The sequence below is a fragment of the Ictalurus punctatus genome, chromosome 4 (assembly GCF_001660625.3).
Source record: "Ictalurus punctatus breed USDA103 chromosome 4, Coco_2.0, whole genome shotgun sequence".
Lineage (NCBI taxonomy): Eukaryota > Metazoa > Chordata > Actinopteri > Siluriformes > Ictaluridae > Ictalurus > Ictalurus punctatus.
In genome coordinates, this window is record NC_071284.1 from 26,998,547 (window position 1) to 27,021,384 (window position 22,838).

Genomic DNA, 22,838 nt, shown 5'->3' on the forward strand with positions numbered 1-22,838 from the left:
CTCGGGGAAGCGCTGTCTACTATCCAGCTTGACCTGCAGGCCGTGAAGACACAGCTGGCTAGTGATAAAGTTGCTACCGATGCTACCATATCAACACTGAAAGGTACTGTTGGGGAAATGGAGCACGCTCTCTCCAGTTGCACCGATGACAGTTCATATGAAGACTACTATCGAGTCGCTCACTACAACCTGTGACTCAATTAAAGAATAAATGTGAGGATTTGGAGTCGAGGTCACGGCGCAATAACATTAGGATAGTGGGAGTTCCAGAGGGCGCTGACACCTGTACAACTGCCTTGTTAAAAGAAGCGTTTGGTCTGGAGATGGAGCCGGTTTTGGACCGGTCCCAGCAGACCCTTCAGCCGAAGCTCAAGCCTGGTGAACAACCACAAGCTATTGTGTGCAGATTCCACTATCACAGTGACTGTGTTGACATTTTACGCCGTGCGAGAGAGCTCCAGCGGATTAAAGTGAGGGATCTGACCATCTCCGTTTTCCCTGACTACACTGCCAAGGCAGCCCGGGCCGCGTTTAACGAGGTTCGGCGTCAACTTCGTGGTATTGAGGGCGCTCGCTATGGAATACTTCACCCAGCTCAGCTTCGCATTACATATAACGGTGTTCAGAAGGACTTTATTTCAGTGGAGGAAGCAGGAGACTATGTTAAACTCTTGATATCGGGGTGAACTGCGTCACCTACACAGCGGAGTCTTTTTCGCTCTTCTATTATTTTTATTTTTTGCACTCGCAGCTCCGACAGAAGTTCAACATTTATATTAAAGCACACCTATCATGGTCTAGACTAGATTACTGTAATGCCTTACTGTCTGGATGTTGCAGTAGGTGTATAAACAAGCTCCAGTTCATCCAGAATGCAGCTGCAAGAGTCCTTACTAGAACCAGAAGATACAACCACATCACCCTGATCTTATCCACACAGCATTGGCTCCCAGTGAAATACCACACTTATTATAAAATACTACTATCGACCTATAAAGCACTAAATGGTCTCCTGCCACAGTACCTGAGCAAATGTTTGGTCTTTTATGATCTACTTCGATCAAAAGGTGCAGGCTATTTGTTGGTACCTCGAATAGTGAAGGCTACAGCATGGGGAAGAGCTTTCTCTTACAAAGCCCCACAGTTATAGAATAGCCTTCCCATTAGTGTTTGGGACTCGGTGTTTAAGTCCAGGCTGAAAACACATTTGTTTAGTCAAGCTTTTTGTGAATAGTTTTTTTTTCCTTAGGTAAAGGAGCAGATCTAGAGAGCTCACAAACAGTGTTGTGGTGAACTGGGATGTTTGGATGATTATTCAGATCTCGTTATAAAACTCCATACAATGATTTCCCACACAACTAAAAGGGGTTAGTGCCCCCCCCCCCCCCCCCACTGTCCAGCCCCCCCGCCCCCCCTGTGTCCACTCCCCGATATTTCTGTAAAGCTACCTTCTGACAATGTCCATTGTTAAAAGCGCTATACAGAAATATCTGGGGGTGAGGGTGGACATGGGGGGGGGATCATAAACCCCATTTTGGTTCACCCCCACCCTCCGATATTTTTGTAAAGCTACTTTGGGACAATGTCCATAGTTAAAAGCGCTATACAAAGAAAACTGAATTGAATAGTCTTTGGTAAAACGCCGTAGTATAAAAGGAATAAAACACTTTTGGATTATTTTCTTAGAACAGCACACCGTGTTGTATTTTATTCCTATTAAATTTCAAATATGAATCATTTTTAAATAACAGTTTTGATTAGCGGACTCAGAAGTGTGGACCCTTTTGTCAAGTACAATACTGGACATGATCAAAGTGAATGCAGGTTTGACTGGCTATAAACACATCATCTTTTCCTTGCACCATGTCCTGATATTTCCATATGCTCTTTGTGGCTTGTTGAAATACTCACGCCCTGTCCTCACCCCCTGCAACGACGATGCACTCAGAGTAGCCGCGGGGTTTGAAGGCAGCGAGCAGTGCCTCTCCATGCTGTGCTGCGCCTCTTAAAGACTCCATGCAGCACTCGCCAATCACCTCCCTCATGAGCGGGTCTCCCACCATCTGCTCCTGCAGGTAGCTCTGGTCCAGGCCCTGCACCCACACTGCAGACATCACCTCCTTCATGTGCACCTACATTCAGACAGCAGAAGGATTCAAATACATACGACTGCACAAATCACAGCAAACATCCCACGAACAACTGACATTTCTACAATCAGAAATCCAATTTGGGTCTGTTGGAAGGTTTTGGTATCTTTGTTTCAGGATGAGGTTGCAGTTATGACATTGGGAGGGCATTCAACAACAGATATCCACCAATCAGCCATAACATTAAAATGACTGACAGGTGAGGTAAATAACACTGATTATCTCCTTACAATGGCACCTGTCAAGGGGTGGGATATATTAGACAGTAAGTGAACAGTCAGTTCTTGAAGTTGATGTGCTGGAAGAAGGAAAAATGGGCAAGCATGAGGATGTGGGCAACTTTGAGGGCCAAATTGTGATGGCTAGAAGACTGGGTCAGAGCATCTCCGAAACTCCAGGTCTTGTGGGGTGTTCCTGGTATGCAGTGGTTAGTACCTACCAAAAGTGGTCCAAGGAAGGACAACCGGTGAATTGGCGACAGGGCTGTGGGCACCCAAGGATCATCAATGCACACGGGGAGTGAAGGTTAGCCCGTCTGCGCAAATCCCACAGAAGGGATACTGTAGTACAAATTGCTGAAAAAGTTAATGCTGGCTATAACAGAGAGGTGTCAGAACACACAGTGCATTGCAGCTTGCTTAGTATGGTGCAGCAAAGCTGCACATTGGTCAGAGTGCCCATGCTGACCCCGATCCACCGCCGAAAGTGCGTACAATGGGTACGTGTGCATCAGAACTGGACCTTGGAAGTGGGTGATCTGGAATGGAAGAAGGTGACCTGGTCTGATGAATCATGTTTTCTTTTACATCATGTGGACGGCCGGGTGCGTGTACGTCGCTTAGCTGGTGAAGAGATGGCACCAGGATGCACCATGTGAAGAAGGCAAGCCAGTAGAGGCAGTGTGATGCTCTGGGCAATGTTTTGCTGGGAAACCTCGGGTCCTGGCATTCATGTGGATGTTACTTTGACACGTACCACCTACCTAACCACTGTTGCAGACCAAGTACACCGCTTCATGGCAAAGGTATTCTCTAATAGCAGTGGCCTCTTTCAGCAGGATAATGTGCTCTGCCACACCGCAAAAACTGTTCAGGAATGGTTTGAGGAACATGTTCAAGGCGTTGACTAATTGATCAGACTATTTGTCCAGCACATACTACAGACAGTCGATCGGATTGAGATCTGCGGCTGTGCTGGACAAACAAGTCCGATCCATGGAGGCCCCACATCGCAACTTACAGGACTGCGGCTAACATCTTGGTAGCAGATACTGCAGCACACCTTCAGAGCAGAGGTCTTGTGGAGCCCATGCCTCGATAGGACAGAGCTGTTTTCTGGCACAAGGGGGACCTACACAATATTAGGCAGGTGGTTTTAATGTTATGGCTGATCAGTGCTTGTGCTCCGGGACATCTAGAGTAGCAGAAAGACGTTCTTGGAACGTCCTGAGAATATCAGAAAGGACGTCATTTCTATCATTACGAGGATGCCACTTTGATATCGGAGCTGATGTCCTTCATATGCTTCTACAGTATGACGCAAGCATTGATTATTAAAGGCTCAAATGTCAAATAAATTCATTTATGTCTTTACCGTCTGCCTTGCTACTGTGGTTTTGCACTGCCCACTACTCTTTAATAATTAGTCCTGCTGTCTGGGTGAGTAAGACAGCCTTCTCTTTTTCACTGTCGATCAGACCAACATTATTATCTAATCATGAACAATTATCGGTCATTTCATGTACATAGAACAAAACAGCTACTGTCTCCTAGCTTTAAGAAAAGAAGCATGTAACAGCCTTCATCCTCCAAGATGCGGGGCAGACTGTTGTGCTATAAGGGAACTGTTCTGGACTAAAATAACTGGGTTAAAAATAAAATAGAGGTGGCTCAACAATAAAGCAGTCACCCTAACATCAGGAAATGACAAATTCACAGCCATCTGTGGCCAGAAGCCAGGGGAGCAAAATCAGTCATGCTCTCAGAGAGGATGGGATGGCATTGCTCTCTGACCCCGGTCAATCACAATGACACTAGCCAATCGTGGTTGTCTGTGAGCTCATGTATGACGAAGAGGACAGATAGCGCGTTCCTCCGAGTGTGTTACACAGCCCTGTGATGCAGCATGAGAATTAGTCTCGGAAGATGCACGTATTAACCTTGTTCATCCTCTCCGGTTGGTAGTTGTGGTACAACAGCGGAAAGATGGCTGACCAAAACTGGAGAGAAAATGGGGAAACCCTAGCCCTAACAGTTTGATTATTATTATTAATAGTAATTAATATTAAGATTATTACAATCTAATTATTAATAACATAGTTCGCCTCTCTCACCCGACGGGCCTCGATGTCGTAGGCGAGCCAGCGCACCACGGCCTCCAGCACGTACTTCTCATTACCCACGTTGAGTTTCTCCATGGCTAACAGCTCGCACAGACGCTCGGGTGGCAGCTCGCGGAACTCCTCCGTGTCCACCACGTCCCTGAAGTGCGTCTGCAGGTACTCGGTGGCCACGTGGTGCACGTGGTGTAGGCAGTAGTGCAGGGAGAAGAGCCGGATGCCGATGCAGTTCTCCGCCGTGATGCAGCTCTCCAGGAACTGACAGCACAGTGACTTGAGGTCGGTGAGGAGCAGCATGTCAGCAGCCTGCACCACGTCCTGGATAGTGTCCTCACTCAGAGAGATCTACAATCAGACAGGACGTTTGACAGGCGTTCCTGACAGCTGCTTTGTAACACACACACATTCAGATAATCAAATGCATCACCTCTCCACTGAATATGTAGTCCAGGATCTGCTTCATGATGGGCATAGAGATGCCCTGCAGCTCGATTCTGTATGTCGAGCCATCCTCTTTGGGTGGGTTGTAATTTAGCTTGGTCCTATAAATATGTAAACATGGTGGGGTAAATTGTGCAATTGGTAGCGTATACGTGATTACAATTTTGACCCATTTCCCTGCACTAAGGAAAGAACGGAAAACTAGTGTTGACTCAAAACTCGTTTATAATCGATGTCTAAAGGGAGTTAAAACTCATTTATCCAAAACATTTTTTGTATAATGCTTTCCTAAATACAAATTTTTCAGGTGAACAACATGCAATACACAGCCTTTTAATCTTAGCGGTTCTAGAAAGCGCCTTACACTGTTTCTCATTCACACACGCTCACACACCAATGACAGTAGAGCTGCCATGAAAGGCACTAGCCTGCCATTGGGAGCGACTTGGGGTTCAGTGGCTTGCCCAAGGAAACTTCGGTATGTGGGCTGGGAATCGAACCACCAACCCTGTGAACAACCCAGACAACCCGCTCTACCACCTGAGTCACAGCCGCCCCAGCATTTATGGAAATCTCAGCCTGGAGGGGTTGGGGGTTTGAATCCCGCCTCTTCCCTATGTGCGTGGAGTTTGCATTTCCCCCCGGTGCTTCAAGGGTTTCCTCCGGGTACTCCGGTTTCCTCCTCCAGTCCAAAGACATGCGTTGTAGACTGATTGACATTTCCAAATTGTCCGTAGTGTGTGATTGTGCCCTGCAATGGGTTGGCACCCCGCCTTGTGCCCCGAGCCCCTGGGATAGGCTCCAGGTTCCCCTGCGACCATGTGGAGGACAAGCAGCATGGAAAATGGATGGATGGATGGATAGAAGTCTACAGTGTCAGTGCTTTGTAAGAGTCAGAGTTGAAGCTATAACTTTTTAGCTACAAGTTTTCTGACAAGGGATAAAAAAAATAAAAAAAAAGAGGACAGAGCTGTTTGAGCTTGTGTGTTTCTGGGTAACATGATGAGCAAAATTATTTGACTTTCAAGATATGACGGGGGAAAAAGAAGAAGATATGCTGGTGAGGGAGGGAACGTTAGTGAGCAGGAACTAACATGCTTTGCTGATGTTATACAAGATTAAACCTAATAGATAAAACATATGAAATGCCATTGTTTAATAAATAAAGAATAGGAAGCACACTTCTGTGATATAAGAAGAATAAAACACTTCTGCACGTGCCATTTTCGAAAAACAAATTAAATTCTGAGGTGGCATCTCACGACCCTGTTGTTGATTATTTTCCTATAACTACACACTCTGGCATGTTTTAGATTTTACATATTTGAAACACTTTTCAGTGAAATTCAACAACTGCCCTAACTTCCATTATATGTGTGCTTTAGGCTACACGAGCAGTGCATAGAAATTAGGTTGAAAAACAGGTTTCCTGATTAGCTAGGAGTACGTAATGTGAAGGATGGGAATGTGAAGGTGTGACAAGATATAAACATCAGATACATGATGAACAACCTCTGCTCCTTTAGCTCCAGCAGCCTAAAAGAGTTGCTCCCCACCGTGAGCTAGCACACACGATCCAGTTCACCAATTAAAGGTTACAGCCAGTAAACAGTGTGTTGTGTTAAAACTAGGGCTGTCAACACGCGAGTAATCTAAAAATTTGAACGCGTTTTTTTTTTTTTTGCGCAAATTAATCATTTGATGAAGTTTGACCCCGTTATCGCAGCACAGATAGTTACCTAGCTTTGTGTGATAAGGGCATGGCAAACGCGAGTAACGGCAAGTTTCATTATAAAAAGCTTCCAGGTGGAAGTTTTGATTAAACCAAAGTTGTATGAACTTATTGCAGTGATGAACTGTCCTTCCACCAAAGCACGACAAGTTTGAAGTAGCATCTTTGGGGCGAAACACATTTTTGCTGATGTTAGCAAAGATGCTAGTGTTGAGACAGGGTCAACAAGCCAAGCTCGTCAAACGACACTGGTGGAGTGCGGCCGGGGCAAGTTTGTCAACAAAACAACAACAGCAAAGCTAACTAGCGCAATCGCTAAATGAATCGCTTCAGACTGCAGGCCCATCAACATAGTTCAGGACCGGGGGCTTCAAGACATCATGCACATCACCATAGGCGACCCATCATACAAGCTACCTTCGAGGGGAACTGTTGTTACGAGAATACATGAACTGTACAACGCTGAAAAAGCTATGAAAGTGAGGCAGTAGGCAGAAGGTACTTTTATTGCACTTACTAGACCACAGGACATCACACCTAATTGATGACAACTGACAGCTGCACTCATTCACTTTAGGCATGTTAAAAACAGAAGAGAGGCCGAAGCACGCGCTAGCCAGTTCGTCAAAGTTGCAAATGAGCGGGAGATAACGGGCAAGGTCACAACCATAGGAACATATAGCAATATTGTTGCCACTGCAAGACGTCTACCATTAGAGCATGCGCCGTGTGTGGCACATGCTCTTTTGAACGCGTTTTAGCCAAGTGCCGTAAAATAGTCAGACACTTCAGACACAGTCCCGCAAACACAGCAGAGCTGAAAGCTCAGCAAGCCTCTCATGGAGGACTCCCTCGTCCATGATGTACCGACGCATTGGAATTCAACTCTTGAAATGATAAGGCGGATTCAATACAACAAAGATCCACTGAAAGCAACGCAGGCACAGCAGGAGCACAACTTAGCCATGCTAACCTCAGCTGAATATGACAGGCTGGCAAAGATGGAAACGTTGCCAGAGGCATATCTCCTTGCAGCTCTCGCCTAGTTTCCCATTGAAGTGAAGCAGGGTTGAACCTGGCCAGTACCTGGATGGGAGACCTCCTGGGGAAGAGGCACTTACCCTGTGGTCTGTGTGGGGCCTAATGGCCCAGTATAGTGATGTGGACACTATACTGTAACAATACTGCACAATCTTTCGGATGAGATGTTAAACCGTGGTCCTGACTCTCTGTGGTCATTAAAAATCCAAGGACACTTCTCATAGGGGTATAAACCCGGTGTCCTGGTGAAATTCCCCCATTGGCAATTCTCTATCACAGCCCCCTAATAATCCCCATCTCTGAATTGGCTACATCACTCATACTCTAATAGCTGGTGTGTGATGGGCGTTCTAGCGCACTATGGCTGCCGTCCCATCATCCAGGTGGTGGTTGAGGATGATGGGACACCCACCCCAAACTATTTAAGGTGCTTTGAGTGTCTAGAAAAGTGCTACATAACTAACTAACTAATGTTGCTGGAGCCCTGCAGATAAGGTGATTTCTCTGTCTTCTCCAATTTTATTAAAAATAATTAATTTGTAAGTCATCTAGACATAATTTAAGGCCTACACCCTAAACAGATGCCATCTGAATTAAAACTGTAGTCAATTGTGTGGTGCTCTGTTTGCACCGTAGGTACATCACTAAGCTTCTAGGTGGTGAAAAACATGTATTCTGCTACATGGTGCTACCCACACTATGTCATCTCCTGCGTACAACGGAGGTCTCTGATGTTGACCCTGGCTCCATAGTGCAATTCAAGGCTGCATTCACAAAGGACCTCAACGGGCGAAAAGAGAACTCAAACCTGTGGTGGGTTAAAGGTAGCAATCGCTCTAGATCCTAGGTTCAAGGACCTTAGGTACTTGCCCAGAGCAGAGAGGGGAGAGGTGTGGCAAAGCTGAGGGAGATGCTGAAGGATAGAGAACCTGCACCACAGACCTCTGGAGAAAAAGTGGAGCCAGAGCCACCAAAGAAGAAGATGGCCCTCCTACTCATGGGATCACAGTCGGAGTCTGATGAAGAGGTACTGTCCACAGACAAATCTCTAGAGAGGTACAGTGGTGGTCGTCACAAGCAGGTGCATATGGAAAGCTGGCCCATATTGCAAAAAGGTACTTGGAGACTCTTTGGCAGGCTACATTCTGCAGAAGAAGAGGTCAGCTCTATCATCTGAAAATGTCAACATGCCAGTCTGCCTGAGCGCACACTGTTTGAAGTAATTATATTTAACCCAGACTGTCCAGAACGTTCACTCGGTCTCTTCACAGACATTATGGCATTCCATTTCTAAAACACGCCTACTTATTTGGTGCCTTCGTTTGAGTTGATGTTACTATGCAAAAAATTTACAGGTAAGCGATTTGTGTAGGGATGCACCGAATGATTGGCAACCGAAATTATTCGGCCGAAAATAGCATAAAAAGCATTTTCGGTGTTCGCCCAAATAAGTGAAAAAGCCGAATAAATTTGACCGAACAATGACGTGTTTGATGACGCGACCAAATAGCCTTGCAACCAGAGTGAGACGCGCGAATGTCACGACCTCGATGAGGGGGCGCGCGCATGCACGAGCTACGTGCTCTTTGGATGTTGACGGAAGTTTACTGTGGACATGTGCATTTGTTTTGTTTCTGTTCCGGAGTATTCTGTCACGTCGCGAGACATAAGGGAGTAGAGTACGGAAGCAGGTAAAGACGTATTTATTTAAGGGCAGGCAGACAAATCCAAGTCGTAATCCAAAAAACGTAGTCAAGACAGGCAAAGGGTCGGGCGGTCGGCAAACAGGCATAAACGGGGCAAAGCAGGAATCAAAGTCGCGGTCACAGAAAACAGGGTCACAACACAAAACAAGAAACATGAACTAGTACTATGGACTGGGAGTGGAAAAACCAGCGGACTAAATTTACTAATCTATAGTTCAAACTAACTAAATCTATCAAGGACCATAACATTAACAACGTATCTAACTATACTATATCTACTATAATACTCCGCGAGGTGTACAGGGACACGAGCGGTATGTATCCCCAATATAATCAGCCGTATAGAACCCAATAGAACCAATTTTTGCACTCTTGTCAATGCACATTTTAGTTGTAGGCTTCAGAGTGTTCCATTCTTTCAGCAGTCAGTTATAGGCCTAACATCGGCTATTCAAGGGGGGCTCAAAGACCACATAAAAATATTTTTATTTTACTCATTTATTTAAAGTTATACTGTGCCTTGTTGGTAGCCTGTGCCTGCTGGAATGAAAAAAAAATGTTGTGTCAAATAAATATTTTGAAATTGTAGTTTTTGTAATTTATTTTTTTCTTTGAAAAGCAAGACAACATAGTAAAAAGCACATTTTGACTATTTAATTTATGCAATGGTGGCAAAATAAATGGAAAAAACGCAACAAAACGTGTTCGGCCAAGTTTTCATCATATTCGGTTTTCGGCTTCGGCCAAGGATTTTCATTTCGGTGCATCCCTAGATTTGTGACTTTGTAGAAGTAACAGTTGTTGGTTTCTGCTAAATAAGTCTGCAGTTCATATGGATTAAGAGATTGTTATTGAACACTTGCTAAATAAACGTTAATAGCTGAGATAATAAAACTGAAGAATCGGTTTCCTTAAACCGGTTTGTCATGCATTTATTTATTTTATTTCTTTACAAACACCGCACGTTTACAAGTAGATCCTCATATTTTAAAATTTGCGATTTATCGTGATTAATCACAGCGCATGACTGTGATTGACTCGATTAAACTTTTTAATCAATCGACAGCACTAGTTCAAACGTAACCCCTACAGTGTTAGGCAACCTATTATTTGTTATTACCTCAGCTATTATGCATCATGCCAATCTCTACAGATAATAAATAAACGCCATTTTGCCACCGGTTGGAGTGGTTTTACAGTATGTGGTTGCTGCACAAGTGCATAATCACCTTGCATGAAAACCTCGCTCTTCTTCGGGTGTCCCACCATGTGGAAGAAATCCTTTCATATGAGACTGAAGGTGTTTTCACACTGGGTCCTTTTCAGATCTCAGACCCTTTTATTATATTAAGAAACCCTTATATTAAGAAACTAAAAATCACAAAGTAAGGTTTTTAGCTCAAAGTTAGGATATGATATCAAACCATGTGATATGAGTGAGAAAACTAACCTTTGAGGAGATAGCTCAACTGTCATAATCACTGAAGTCAGCATCATAAGGTGAAGCCCAGTGATAAACAATGCTGCTTCAACAGGAGTTTTTTTTCCACCATATTTTTCTTGTCCTTATCCTCTGCAGTCGTTCGTGGTGTTGTGCTTTGATTTCTTTCATATTTTGTTATTATGTTCTCTATTTCTCGTTTGTAATTTAAAAAATGTTGTACAGGAAAATTAGCACAAGTTTAGGGTCAGCCATCCTGCAGAATATTGCTGTACCCACAAAGCACTGCAAGAAGACTAGGAACGAAAAAGCGACAGTATGAACACAAAAAGGTCTGAGACTCCATTACTTTAAAACTACTATACTCCTATGTAACTGAATAATAGGGGGCTTTAACTTTGATATAACAAAAAAAAAAAAAAATGCTGTGTCAGATGACCCTGAAGTGCTGTTTGCACTAACTTTTCTGCAATCACATGGCATGGTGAAGGTCATCATTGGAGGGCTCTCAAAATTTTTTCAATATTTAGGTGAAACTGAACACTGAAACCCTGTTTGAGATAAGTTAACATTTATTTTTGTCATTTAAAAAAAGTTGAGATATTTTGAGTATTTTGTTAAATGGTAAAATGTAATTGTTGCCATACGGCAACAACATGAGATAATGTACCCGTGGTATGCGCGTTCACGAATTGCCTACATAGCAAGAAAGACACAAGGCTTATATAATAGTAGATTTACATTGTTTCACATTCAACGCAAGAAAAACTGTTGCAATTTCGCTCATTTTGCAGTTGTAACTTTATTTTCTAAATTTTATGTTTCAAGAGAAAGAATCAAAAAAATAATCCGTGTTTTGAAACACGGATGAAATTTTGTATGTATTTTGAGTACAGGATTTCTCTGAGGTTTTTTATGGTTGTTTCGGCCATCATGTTGCGGAATTTTTTCAAAATAATTTGCGACGCAATTTACGGGGTATTTTGTGTGTGTGTGTGTGTGGGGGGGGGGGGGGGGTTTGCGGAAAACTTCTTTAATTGGCGAAATCGCAATTGCATGAAATTGTTTTGTCTTTCGCAGTGATGTTTGTTGGTGAATGAGTACTAATTTTTACTCATTTTTTAAAAAAATCGCAAGCTCCTCTGTATATTGCGGAGTTTCCTGCATTACCTGAGTGTGAGGAGGAGGAGTGTGAAGAGTGTAAGGAGGAGGAGTGTGAAGAATGTGAGGAGGATTGTGAAGAGTGTGAGGCGGAGGAGTGTGAAGAGTGTGAGGCGGAGGAGGAGGAGTGTGAGGAGTGTGAGGAGGAGGAGGAGTGTGAGGAGGAGGAGGAGTGTGAGGAGGAGGAGGAGTGTGAGGAGGAGTGTGAAGAGTGTGAGGAGGAGGAGTGTGCAGAGGAGGAGTGTGAAGAGTGTGAGGAGTTTGAGGAGGAGGAGGAGTGTGAGGAGGAGTGTGAAGAGTGTGAGGAGGAGGAGTGTGAAGAGTGTGCGGAGGGAGGAGTGTGAGGAGGAGGAGAAGGAGGAGTGTGAAGAGTGTGAGGAGGAGGAGTGTGCAGAGGAGGAGTGTGAAGAGTGTGAGGAGTTTGAGGAGGAGTTTGAGGAGGAGGAATGTGAGGAGGAGTGTGAAGAGTGTGCGGAGATGGAGGAGGAGTTTGAGGAGGAAAAGGAGGAGTGTGAGGAGGAGGAGTGTGAGGAGGAGTGTGACAAGTGTGAGGAGGAGGAGTGTGAAGAGTGTGCGGAGGGAGGAGTGTGAGGAGGAGGAGTGTGAAGAGTGTGAGGAGGAGGAGGAGTGTGCAGAGGAGGAGTGTGAGGAGGAGGAGAAGTGTGAAGAGTGTGAGGAGGAGGAGGAGGAGTGTGAGGAGTTGGAGGAGGAGTTTGAGGAGGAAAAGGAGGAGTGTGAGGAGGAGGAGTGTGAAGAGGAGTGTGAAGAGTGTGTGGAGGAGGAGTGTGGAGGGAGGAGTGTGTAGAGGAGGAGTGTGAAGAGTGTGGGGAGGGAGGAGTGTGAAGAGTGTGAGGAGGAGTGTGAAGAGGAGGAGGAGTGTGAAGAGGAGGAGGAGGAGCGTGAAGAGTGTGAGGAGGAGTGTGAGGAGGAGTGTGAAGAGGAGGAGGAGCGTGAAGAGGAGGAGGAGCGTGAAGAGTGTGAGGAGGAGTGTGAAGAGGAGGAGGAGTGTGAAGCGGAGGAGGAGCGTGAAGAGTGTGAGGAGGAGTGTGAGGAGGAGTGTGAAGAGGAGGAGGAGCATGAAGAGTGTGAGGAGGAGCGTGAAGAGTGTGAGGAGGAGGGTGAAGAAGAGGAGGAGGAGCGTGAAGAAGAGGAGGAGGAGTGTGAGGAGAAGGAGGAAGGAGTGTGAAGAGTGTCAGGAGGAGGAGTGTGAAGAGTAGGAAGAGGAGTGTGAGGAGGAGGAGTGTGAAGAGTAGGAAGAGGAGTGTGAGGAGGAGGAGGAGTGTGAAGAGTGTGAGGAGGAGGAGTGTGAAGAGTGTGAGGAGGAGGAGGAGTGTGAAGAGGATTGTTATGACACACCCTGTTGCTGCTCCAACATGTCTAAGACGCTTCACAACATGACTCAGGCCGCATTTCAGTCTTACTCAGCATGAAAAACAACTAAACTGAACAGCAGCTATAGCATAACAATACTCTATGTCCATAACAACACACCAGCATGCAGCAGTTATGGGAGCTGATGATGATTGTGACATTTTAATAGAAACGTCCCAAGTTTCAGTACCTGATATATGGGCTCGCGGCTGCCAGGATATTTTTCTGTACAGGGATTTCTTCACCTTCCAAAACCAAAACAGCGTCCTGGAAACTCCCATCTTCTCTGAAGGAACGCAGGGATCTTAAAAGCTTCTGGGAATGCTGTGGATCCGAGACGACTGACCCGGGATCAGCCTGAGCTCCCGCCAATGCTCCGGCTTTCGACATTTTCCACTAACTAACCAACTAACTATCTCAGCTCCTGGGAAAGAAAATTAGCTATAAAATATTAACGATGGCGCATAACATGAGTAAACAACCTGGATTACGGCGCAATTCGCGTGTATTACCTAGTGTTATAAATATAAGGCGTGATATAATTATTTGTTATAACCTAATTCCCGACCTATGACTTCATGCTTCTGGGAGGATTCTCTCTGTGGTCACGCCGAAAAAAAACCCACACTAAGGTAAATACAGCAACTTCTTCTACTTCTTCTCGGTGATGGGTTATGGCGGACTGGAGAGCTGCTTACCGCCACCTGGTGGAGTAGAGTGCTAGAGCAGTCACTGTATATATAATTACATAGGATTTAGCACACGAGGGAGCTAGTGTTCTTTCATACGTGGCAATAACTTATATATATATATATATATATATATATATATATATATATATATATATATATATATATATATATATATATATATATATATATATATATATATATATATATATATGTATATGTATATATATATGTATATGTATATGTGTGTGTATAAAATTAGTAAGTATTTATCTCAACATCGATACAATGTAAATGTGATAAGAATAAAAAACCAACAAACACTTACTGCGTATGTGTAAGACCATAAATAAAAAAAAATGCACCCTGCATATTCCATCCATCCATCTTCCATAACGCTTATCCTACACAGGGTCGCGGGGGAGCATGGAGCCTATCCCAGGGAACTCGGGGCACAAGGTGGATGACAACATGGTGGTGCCAACCCATCATTATATATATATATATATATATATATATATATATATATATATATATATATATATATATATATATATATATATATATATATATAATTATTATTATTATGTATAAAGCAGTGTGACCTTGTTTTACATCCTCATTGTTATTATCAGGATTGGGAGGGTTACTTTAAAAATGTATTTCATTACAGTTACAAATTACTTCATAAAAAATGTAATCAGTAACATAATCCAAGTATCACAATATGAAAGTAATGTAATCTGATTACTTTTGGATTCCTTCAAGGTCACATATGTAAATACAGTCAAGAGTAATACAGTCCAATCATCTTCTTTCATTTACTAAGCCATTCATCCATCCATTTCCTTCATGGTCACAGGCAGCCTGGAGCCTATCCCAGGAGACTCTGGGCTCAAGGCGGAAGTCCAGAGACGGACCCTGGAAGGAGCCAACCCATCACAGGACACAATTGCACACACATTCACACACTCATTCACACACCCATTCACACACTACGGACAATTTAGAGATGATTTACCTGGAGAATACCCGCGAAGCACGGGGAGAACATGCAAACTCCTACTAACCCATCCATTTACCAATTAATTTCCTTCATCAGAAATTGTTTTTGAGTCTATGATGTTAATTGGTGATTAACACTGTAGCAGTTGGGGGTGTGGTTTAGTGGAAGTCTGTAGTGGGAGGGTGTGATTGAACTCCTCAGTGCTGTGTAGGTCTTTTCAGCAGCTATATGTGTATGATATTATATACAACAAATATATTTGTTCAGCACAGAATGTCCCTACTTTGTGCTTGGCCAGTGATGAGGCTTATGGGTTTTGAAGTACCCTGGACTACAGTGACTTCTAGCACCTACTGCAAAATCACATACATTATTTAAAGACTAGTTTTCTTTTTTCTAATAACTTTTTCAACATTAAGACAAACAGAATGGACTATTTAAGACATTCCTTCTCTTTCTTCAATGATAAAAAAAGTATGTATGTGTGTGTCTGGTCAGAGAAATGCATTTTTTTCTTGGAAGAATGATGGAAGCTGGTGAGCGTCATGAGTTCAAGGGGCTTGGGGTTGGGCGTGGGGATTAGCCGGTGCTCATGACCAGGATCTCAGTGAGCTCAGCCCTTAAAATGGACGAACACATCAGACGGAGCTATGGCACTGAAATGTTGGACAGCAGGCTACTCTTTGGAGAAACATCTGCCTGGGTGAGAGATGTTACACTATACTAAACTCAGCATGCAGAAGAAATTCTGGTTGTATGTGAGACGTAAATATTATTTTCTTCCAGAATCGAATAGTCAACCTTACTGTCGGTGGCTTTACATCTCTTTTAGTGATTGTAAGTAAATTATTTTAAATCTAAACTTGGAGATATGAATAATTTACATGTCAATATGCTTGAGGAGAGAATGTTGATATGACTGTCTGGTATATTTTATTCTTCACAAGGTAACCATCATCAGTTCATTTGTCTTTCCTACACCTGCTCCAAATGCTCTAAACGTCTTCTTTGGGATCTGCATCATCATGATCTGCTCCTCAGTGTTGGTTCTGGTTAGTATTGATAACTTCATCGCTTTGATTCTTCTCCATTTGGGTTAGGATATAAGTATAAGCTGATACTTATAATAAATGTCATAGGCTCCTCAGACAGATATTTCACTTTGATTGCCTTTGCAATCTCTTTAAAACTGTAAATGTATTATTCAGTGAATCATGTCATTTTATTATTATTATTATTAATAATAATAATAATATCTGTTCTATCAATTAACAATACATTTCTCAATTACAGATATATTGGTATCGCCAAGGCGACCTGGAGCCCAAATTCAGACACCTCATCTATTACACCTTAGCCTCGATCGTCCTGCTTTGTTTATGTGCAAACCTTTACTTCCATGATGTTGGGAGATAAGCGTTCTTTACACACACTTATCATATGTTGCATCCTAAAACATGAGAGCTATCCAATGATTTGTCATGTATATGAGTAGAGAGAAAGTCAGACATTATATAATAGAGAGAAGTGAGAGCTTTGTCTTTGATGTTTTTAAGTAATTATGCTATAGCTGAAATAAATGTATTTATGTATAGGGGACAAAACGTATGTGCAGACAGTTCATTGTGGTTACATTAAATATATACAGACATGACAAATTAAAGGAAAAACCTGAGTAAATGAGTGGAGAAACAAAATGAACACAGATGTTTCCAGATAGATGTAATACATGATACAATTAAGCAATTAACATGCTGGCATGCTCTGTGGAATGTATGAAAATGCTGAGCAGGCCCACCTGACCAAGTTGGATCAAGATGGAAAGAGGGAGTGATCTAAATGACTTTGAAAGAGGGTTCATTATTCATAAGACTATTCAACTGGCTGTGTTTATTCTGGAACGAATAATAACAATGACTCAAGTAACATCTGCATTGGGAAACACATTTGTAAATAGGGTGCACATGCAATGACTGAGATGGTTGTGCACTAGTTTGATATCTAAAGAAAAACAGAAAAACAACTGGTGATAGAGAATGTCAGTGGAGGTGATCAGATTGGTAATGAGAACAGTTTGTGCGCAATTACATACGCAGAGAGGGATATCGTAGTACAGACAGAGTGTATAAACCCCTCATCACGACGATTAATGCACATTTGACAATTCAGTGGTGCAAAAATAATAATAAATAATCCACAGGCAGTGGTCAAAAGAGATGTTGAAAAAAACTGAGACAGTACATTCAGATGAGTCATTCTTCACTATAGTCTCAACACCAAGAGAGGTCTGAATGCTTGAGTCCTACAGTAAGAGTGTTCCTAGGCCTGTTGTGATGTACAGGGTGTGCAGGGTCACTGCAAATCAAGAAAAGGTATGAGGACAAATTGGCTATCATCCAAAATTCACTAACATTTCACCCAATTAGAGAACAATTAAATGCCATACCTGTTTGTTCATAAAAATTCTAAAACTCTGTCAGAATTATAGTAAATTGGACTATTTCACTGTTTTACTGCCATTTAGTCACACTCTCTCACTCTCTGTCTCCCCTGATTGACTGCCAACTCTTGCTCCTCACAGTGCACTTGGACTTCTTTTGAGCCTAAAATGAACTGGCTTGCATGTGACACAACGGTGTATGTGAATTACTGTTACAGGATTGCCAGAGCCACTCACAGCAGCTCAGAAACATGATATTATCCAGTACTTTTTCATATTTGCCACAATTTTTTTTTCATGTTTAACAAAACATTTTATGAACTGTAGCTTTAAATTGACTTAGGAGCTTAAAGTAAATTCCCTATGTAATTCTCATTTTATGGTGGTGTAAGCAGGTATACAGTCCCCTCTGAAACTATTGGAACAGCCAATAGGCCAATTCATTTGTTTTTGCTGTAGACTGAAGTCCTGTTAGATTGATTGTTTAAACAATAAATAGCTCAGAACATCTACTCTTGGTTTTAGCCTTCAGTTTCACATTTACATTACATTACATTTATTCATTTAGCAGACGCTTTTATCCAAAGCGACTTAGAAATGAGAAAATACAAGCAAAACGATATATCAAGCAGAGAACAATACAAGTAGTGCTATCATACAAGATCCGTTAATTGAGTTCCAAAAGAAACAAAGTAAATTTTTAAATTATTTTTTTGGGGTTGGTTAGGTGTTCATGGAAGAGGTGGGTCTTTGGCTGTTTTTTGAAGATGGTGAGAGATTCTGTGGTCCGGATTGAGGTTGGAAGTTCATTCAACCACTGAGGAACAGTTAGTTTGAATGTTCTTGAAAGGGTCCTTGAGCCACGCTGAATAGGTACTGCTAAGTGTCGGGTCGCTAATCGATCGCAGATTGCACGAGGGAACGTAAGCCTTCAGGAGAGAGTTGAGGTAGTTGTCTGTTCCAGACAAGGTCTTGTAGGTGAGCATCAAGGCCTTGAATTTGATGCGGGCAGCTACAGGAAGCCAGTGGAGGGAGATGAAGAGGTGTGTGACATGGGTTCTCTTGGTCTGGTTGAAGACAAGGCGCGCTGCATCATTCTGAATCATCTGAAGGGGTTTGATGGAGCTGGCTGGGAGGCCAGAGAGTAGTGAGTTGCAGTAGTCCAGTTTTGAAATAACAAGAGCCTGGACTAGTATCTGAGTAGCCTGTTCGGTGAGGTAGGGTCTGATTTTCTTGATTTTGTACAGGATGAACCTACAGGACCGTGCAGTTCTACAGCTTGACCGTGCAGGTCAAGCTGTCATTGAGAATCACCCCAAGGTTCCTTGCTGTCCTGGTTGGCTTGAGTATGGTTGAGCTGAACTGTACAGTGAGGTTGTGGTTGATTGAGCGACAGGCTGGGCTGACGAGAAGCTCAAAATTTGCCAGGTTGATCTTAAGGTGGTGTTCGCTCATCCAGACCGAGATGTCCGACAGGCAAGCAGACATACGTGCAGAGATGGATGGATCGTCAGGCTGAAAGGACAAATAGAGCTGGGTTTCATCAGCATAGCAATGATACGATGACACCCAGCTCTACTAGTTTCACATGTGAAGACTGCATTTGTTGTTAAAAAGGATAAGCCAACATGAAGACAAGAGAGCTGTCTGTTGGAGAAAAACAAGCCATTTTGAGGCTGAGAAAAGAAGTAAAATCAATCAGAGAGTCATTGTACAAACATTGGGCATAACCAATAGAACAATTTGGAATGCCCTGAAAAAGATAGAAACCATTGGTGTACTGAGCAACACTTGTGTACAGACAACAAATGGTCAGAAAAGGAAAACCACAACAGCTGATGACAGAAACATTATGAGATCTGTGAAGAAAACCCCCCAAAACAACTGTCAGTGACATCGCCACCCCTGACCTGTGGAGGTTGTTAAAGTTATCACAGTCCACCATTCAAAGAAGACTTTGAGAACAGAAATATAGAGGCAATACCACAAGATGTAAAGCACTCATCAGCAGTAAGAATCCGAAATCCAGAAATAGAGTAATGAGCCACACAAGATCTGGAAGCAAGATTTACCTCTACCAAAGTGATGGAAAGGCCAAAGTGTAGAGAAAGAAAGAATCTGCTCATGATCCAAAACATACTAGCTCATCTGTGAAACATGATGGAGGTAGTGTCATGGCTTGGGCTTGATTGGCTGCTTCTAGTACAGGCTCACTAATCTTTATTGATGATGTAATTCATGATAGTAGTAGCAGAATTAATGAAAAAGTTTACAGGAACATTTACAGAGAAATGCATCCAAATTAATCGGGAGGAACTTTATCATGCAGCAAGACAATAATTCAAACACACTGCCAATTCAACAAAGGACTTTATCAGGGGGCAAAGTGGAAGGTTTTAGACTGGCCAAGTTAATCACCAGACCTTAAACCAATTGAGCAGCATTTCACCTCCTGAAAAGGAGACTGAAGGGAGGAACCCCCTGAAACAAACAACTGAAAGAGTCTGTGGTAAAATCCTGGAAAAGCATCATAAAAGGAGAAACCAACAATGTGGTGATGTCAGTGAGTCACAGGCTTGAGGCAGTTATTGCAAGCAAGGGATATGCAACCAAATATTAAGTGCTATTTACTTTAATTTACTCCAAGACTTATCTGTTCCTATACTTTTGCTCACCTCAAAATTGTGTTGTCTGATACAAAAGGTTCTATGCTTTATGTTGTTTAAGACATATAGATATAAATATCAGGAAATTAAAGCTGAAATCCTAAACTCTCGTCTCATGTTCATCTTTTGATCTCAAACCCCAATGTCTTTGGTGTACATCACAAACGATTGAATTTGCCTAGCTTTTCCAATACTTTCAGACGGGACCGTATATCACAAATAGGGATACAGCATGGAAAGAAATAGAGGATTAATTACAGCTTCGAGGTGTATAGCTAGCTAATTAGCATGCAAATGCTCTGTTCCTAGAGTTTATTTATTTTACTATTATGACACTGAAACTATTTTTATGCTTTCCAGTTGAAGAACTACAAACCAGTGCTGCGTCGCTTTGCACGAAGTATGGCAGAAAATAGTAGCCATCTTCATTGTTTAATCTGACACGAAGGACATCCCTGCATCATTAAAACCATTACCATTACCATGATTGGTCCTTAATGGTAACCACTAGACATGACATGCCACCAATAGAAGGCAACAAATTACCAATAAAGACCCACAGAGAGACCATTACAGTTTCCATTAAAACCATTACAAATCCTATTAGGGTTTCTATTGTTTTTTTTTCATGTGTTATCACAGAGTCTGTTACAGAAATCTCATCTCGTACAGTGTGACAAGTAATAATCATAAAAGACTGCTGGAATCACGCAGTGTAAAAGCTGCTTAAAGGGAACCCTGATTATGAAGACTTGTATGGCTTTTTAGATTAACACTGACATCCGAGTTAAAAAAAAAAAAAAGCACTAGATATCAGTTTAAAAAAAAAAATCCTTGCCATTGCTGTTTAGGTCGCAATGCGTTCTGGGTCGTGATGTCAAATGGTTGCAAAGGTCTTGATTCTCCAGTGACCCTACAGCGATATAAACATGTCTTCAGTTTTTTCAATTTGAACCCGAAAGTAACATAAGCGAGGAGGCTAACATAGAATACATTACTCAAAGTGTACAACAAAATGAAGACGATCAGAGAGGTGAGGAGGCGAGAGTGGGGCAAAATCCATGGTGTCTGTGCAGCAACTGCATGTCTATGCCAACCGAGAGTGTTTGTTGTTCAAGGTAAGCATATGGATTAAACTATAGTTTTATGATGAAATGTATTCTAATATCAATAATTTTAGGGATTATCAGCCATCTTGCCGTCGTATACTTTATCCTGTTAAAATTCCACGTTTAGATTTGCCATGTTCTGAGCAAATCTCTGCTATCTACACAGCTTCTGTGTGTACAAAGGTACTCATATCTCCAGACAGCAAAGATTCTTGTGATTTGATTGATATCAACCATTTAAAGAGATAATCATGACAGCAGATACAATCAGTGTCTCTGTCAGACCATCAATATATAAACAAACACTTACGAGACAGAGGAACTCACCTCATAGGGGTGGTCTGATCCATAACATCCTGACAAAAACACTGGCAAAGGTCCAAACAATCAAATTATATAAAACTATTAAGTCCACCTTTCAAAAAAGACCAAAACCATGCATGTACTCCAAAAGGTTAAAAAACAGCTTTAATTTAACTTTGGGTATGCCTCTGCTAGGTGTTTTAGGCTAATTTTACAGGAGCTTTACGATATCAGAATATACAGAAAAAACACACTAACAAGATGCTTAAGGGTTTGATTACATGTACAGATATCCCCTGTATCACAGCACACAAGAACTAGAAAACTCCAGCCAAAAGCAGCACAGTGTTTCACTATTTTACTTGTAGTTCATTCTTTTGAGCGCTCAAGTGCAACCATTTTACGTCATCGACTCAGAGTGCATTGCGCATGTCACGTAATGGCGGCCTCCCTAGATTAATATATGTATTAAATATGAAGGATTTTGAAAGTAATGATCATATTTCATGTGTTTCCAACAACGTATTTTAGTAGGAGAGGGCAATCATTGCGTCTTCATAGTCAGGGTTCCTTTTAAGAGGAAAATGATGTCACTAAAAAGCCTGCTAGTAAGAAAGACTGGTCTGTTCTAAAGGTGGACGTGAGGAACTGTTTTTGACACCTTTGGCTTTCCATAGAAAGCTCTCTCTCTCGCTCTCTCTCTCTCTCTCTCTCTCTCTCTCTCTCTGCTGATAGCTACTTATCCCCGAATGCTAGACTTAATGTTTCTCAGGCGCTCTAAGGAAAATCCGAGGACACAAATGGTGTTTATATGGTGTTTGGGGTGCATGTGGCTCATCATTGTAGGCGCTGTTTCTCGGGTGCGCGCTGCACATAACCTGCCTCAGTGCGTGGAGGTGAGAGCACATCAACACTCTCTCTCTTTCTCTCTCTCTCTCTCACTTGTGTGTGTGTGTGTGTGTGTGTGTGTGTGTGTGCTGATTTGGTTTGCTCCAGATTATCATATGCTCCTAAAGGTTTCTGCACCTTACTGATATTATTTCCATGAACAGATGAAGCTGCTTTATCTTGGCTCAAATGTGAAACTCACTCTGTCTATCAATCCTAATAGTGTGCTTTACATATTATTATTATTATTATTATTATTATTATTATTATTATTATTTTTAATAATCCTAAAATCCTATATAGATATAAATCCTATAGAGATGCCATCTTCTATCGAAAGCTCATGTATGCCTCTA

General features: G+C 42.3%; 3 protein-coding genes across 7 annotated transcripts in view; 2 read left to right on the forward strand and 1 right to left on the reverse strand.

Moving 5' to 3' along the window:
* Positions 1-13,797, reverse strand: part of gan (gigaxonin) — a 29,301-nt gene extending 15,504 nt beyond the window's left edge. Inside the window, exons 1-5 of one of the 2 annotated variants that reach the window (XM_053678094.1) lie at positions 13,572-13,797; positions 4,916-5,030; positions 4,483-4,833; positions 1,912-2,132; positions 825-893 (exon numbers count right to left, since the gene is read on the reverse strand). In XM_053678094.1, coding sequence (XP_053534069.1) covers positions 825-893; positions 1,912-2,132; positions 4,483-4,833; positions 4,916-5,030; positions 13,572-13,771 — 956 coding nt within the window. In that variant the 5' untranslated portion in view covers positions 13,772-13,797. The remainder of the gene's footprint in view (positions 1-824; positions 894-1,911; positions 2,133-4,482; positions 4,834-4,915; positions 5,031-13,571) is intronic. The other variant, XM_017465566.3, reaches the window with a different exon arrangement.
* A 77-nt stretch (positions 13,798-13,874) lies between these two features.
* Positions 13,875-18,027, forward strand: tmem243a (transmembrane protein 243, mitochondrial a). Its single transcript, XM_053678095.1, has 5 exons — positions 13,875-14,013; positions 14,933-15,779; positions 15,863-15,913; positions 16,024-16,128; positions 16,370-18,027. Exons 2-5 carry the CDS (start codon positions 15,669-15,671, stop codon positions 16,490-16,492), a joined length of 390 nt encoding a protein of 129 aa, XP_053534070.1. The 5' UTR covers positions 13,875-14,013; positions 14,933-15,668; the 3' UTR covers positions 16,493-18,027.
* Positions 18,028-22,297: 4,270 nt separating this feature from the next.
* elapor2a (endosome-lysosome associated apoptosis and autophagy regulator family member 2a) overlaps positions 22,298-22,838 on the forward strand; it is a 29,601-nt gene continuing 29,060 nt past the window's right edge. For 2 of the 4 annotated variants that reach the window (XM_017465565.3, XM_047155159.2), the window contains exon 1: positions 22,300-22,490. In XM_017465565.3, coding sequence (XP_017321054.1) covers positions 22,344-22,490 — 147 coding nt within the window. In that variant the 5' untranslated portion in view covers positions 22,300-22,343. Of the gene's footprint in view, positions 22,491-22,838 lie in introns of all 4 variants that reach the window. The other 2 variants (XR_006982435.2, XM_047155157.2) reach the window with 2 other exon arrangements.

Excerpts from the sequence above, each read along its gene's own strand:
- tmem243a (XM_053678095.1), top strand. The coding sequence starts at position 15,669 with ATGACCAGGATCTCAGTGAGCTCAGCCCTTAAAATGGACGAACACATC. Across the intron at positions 15,780-15,862 it reads TTGGAGAAACATCTGCCTGG|AATCGAATAGTCAACCTTAC; the intron begins GTGAGAGATGTT and ends ATTTTCTTCCAG. Across the intron at positions 15,914-16,023 it reads TTACATCTCTTTTAGTGATT|GTAACCATCATCAGTTCATT; the intron begins GTAAGTAAATTA and ends ATTCTTCACAAG.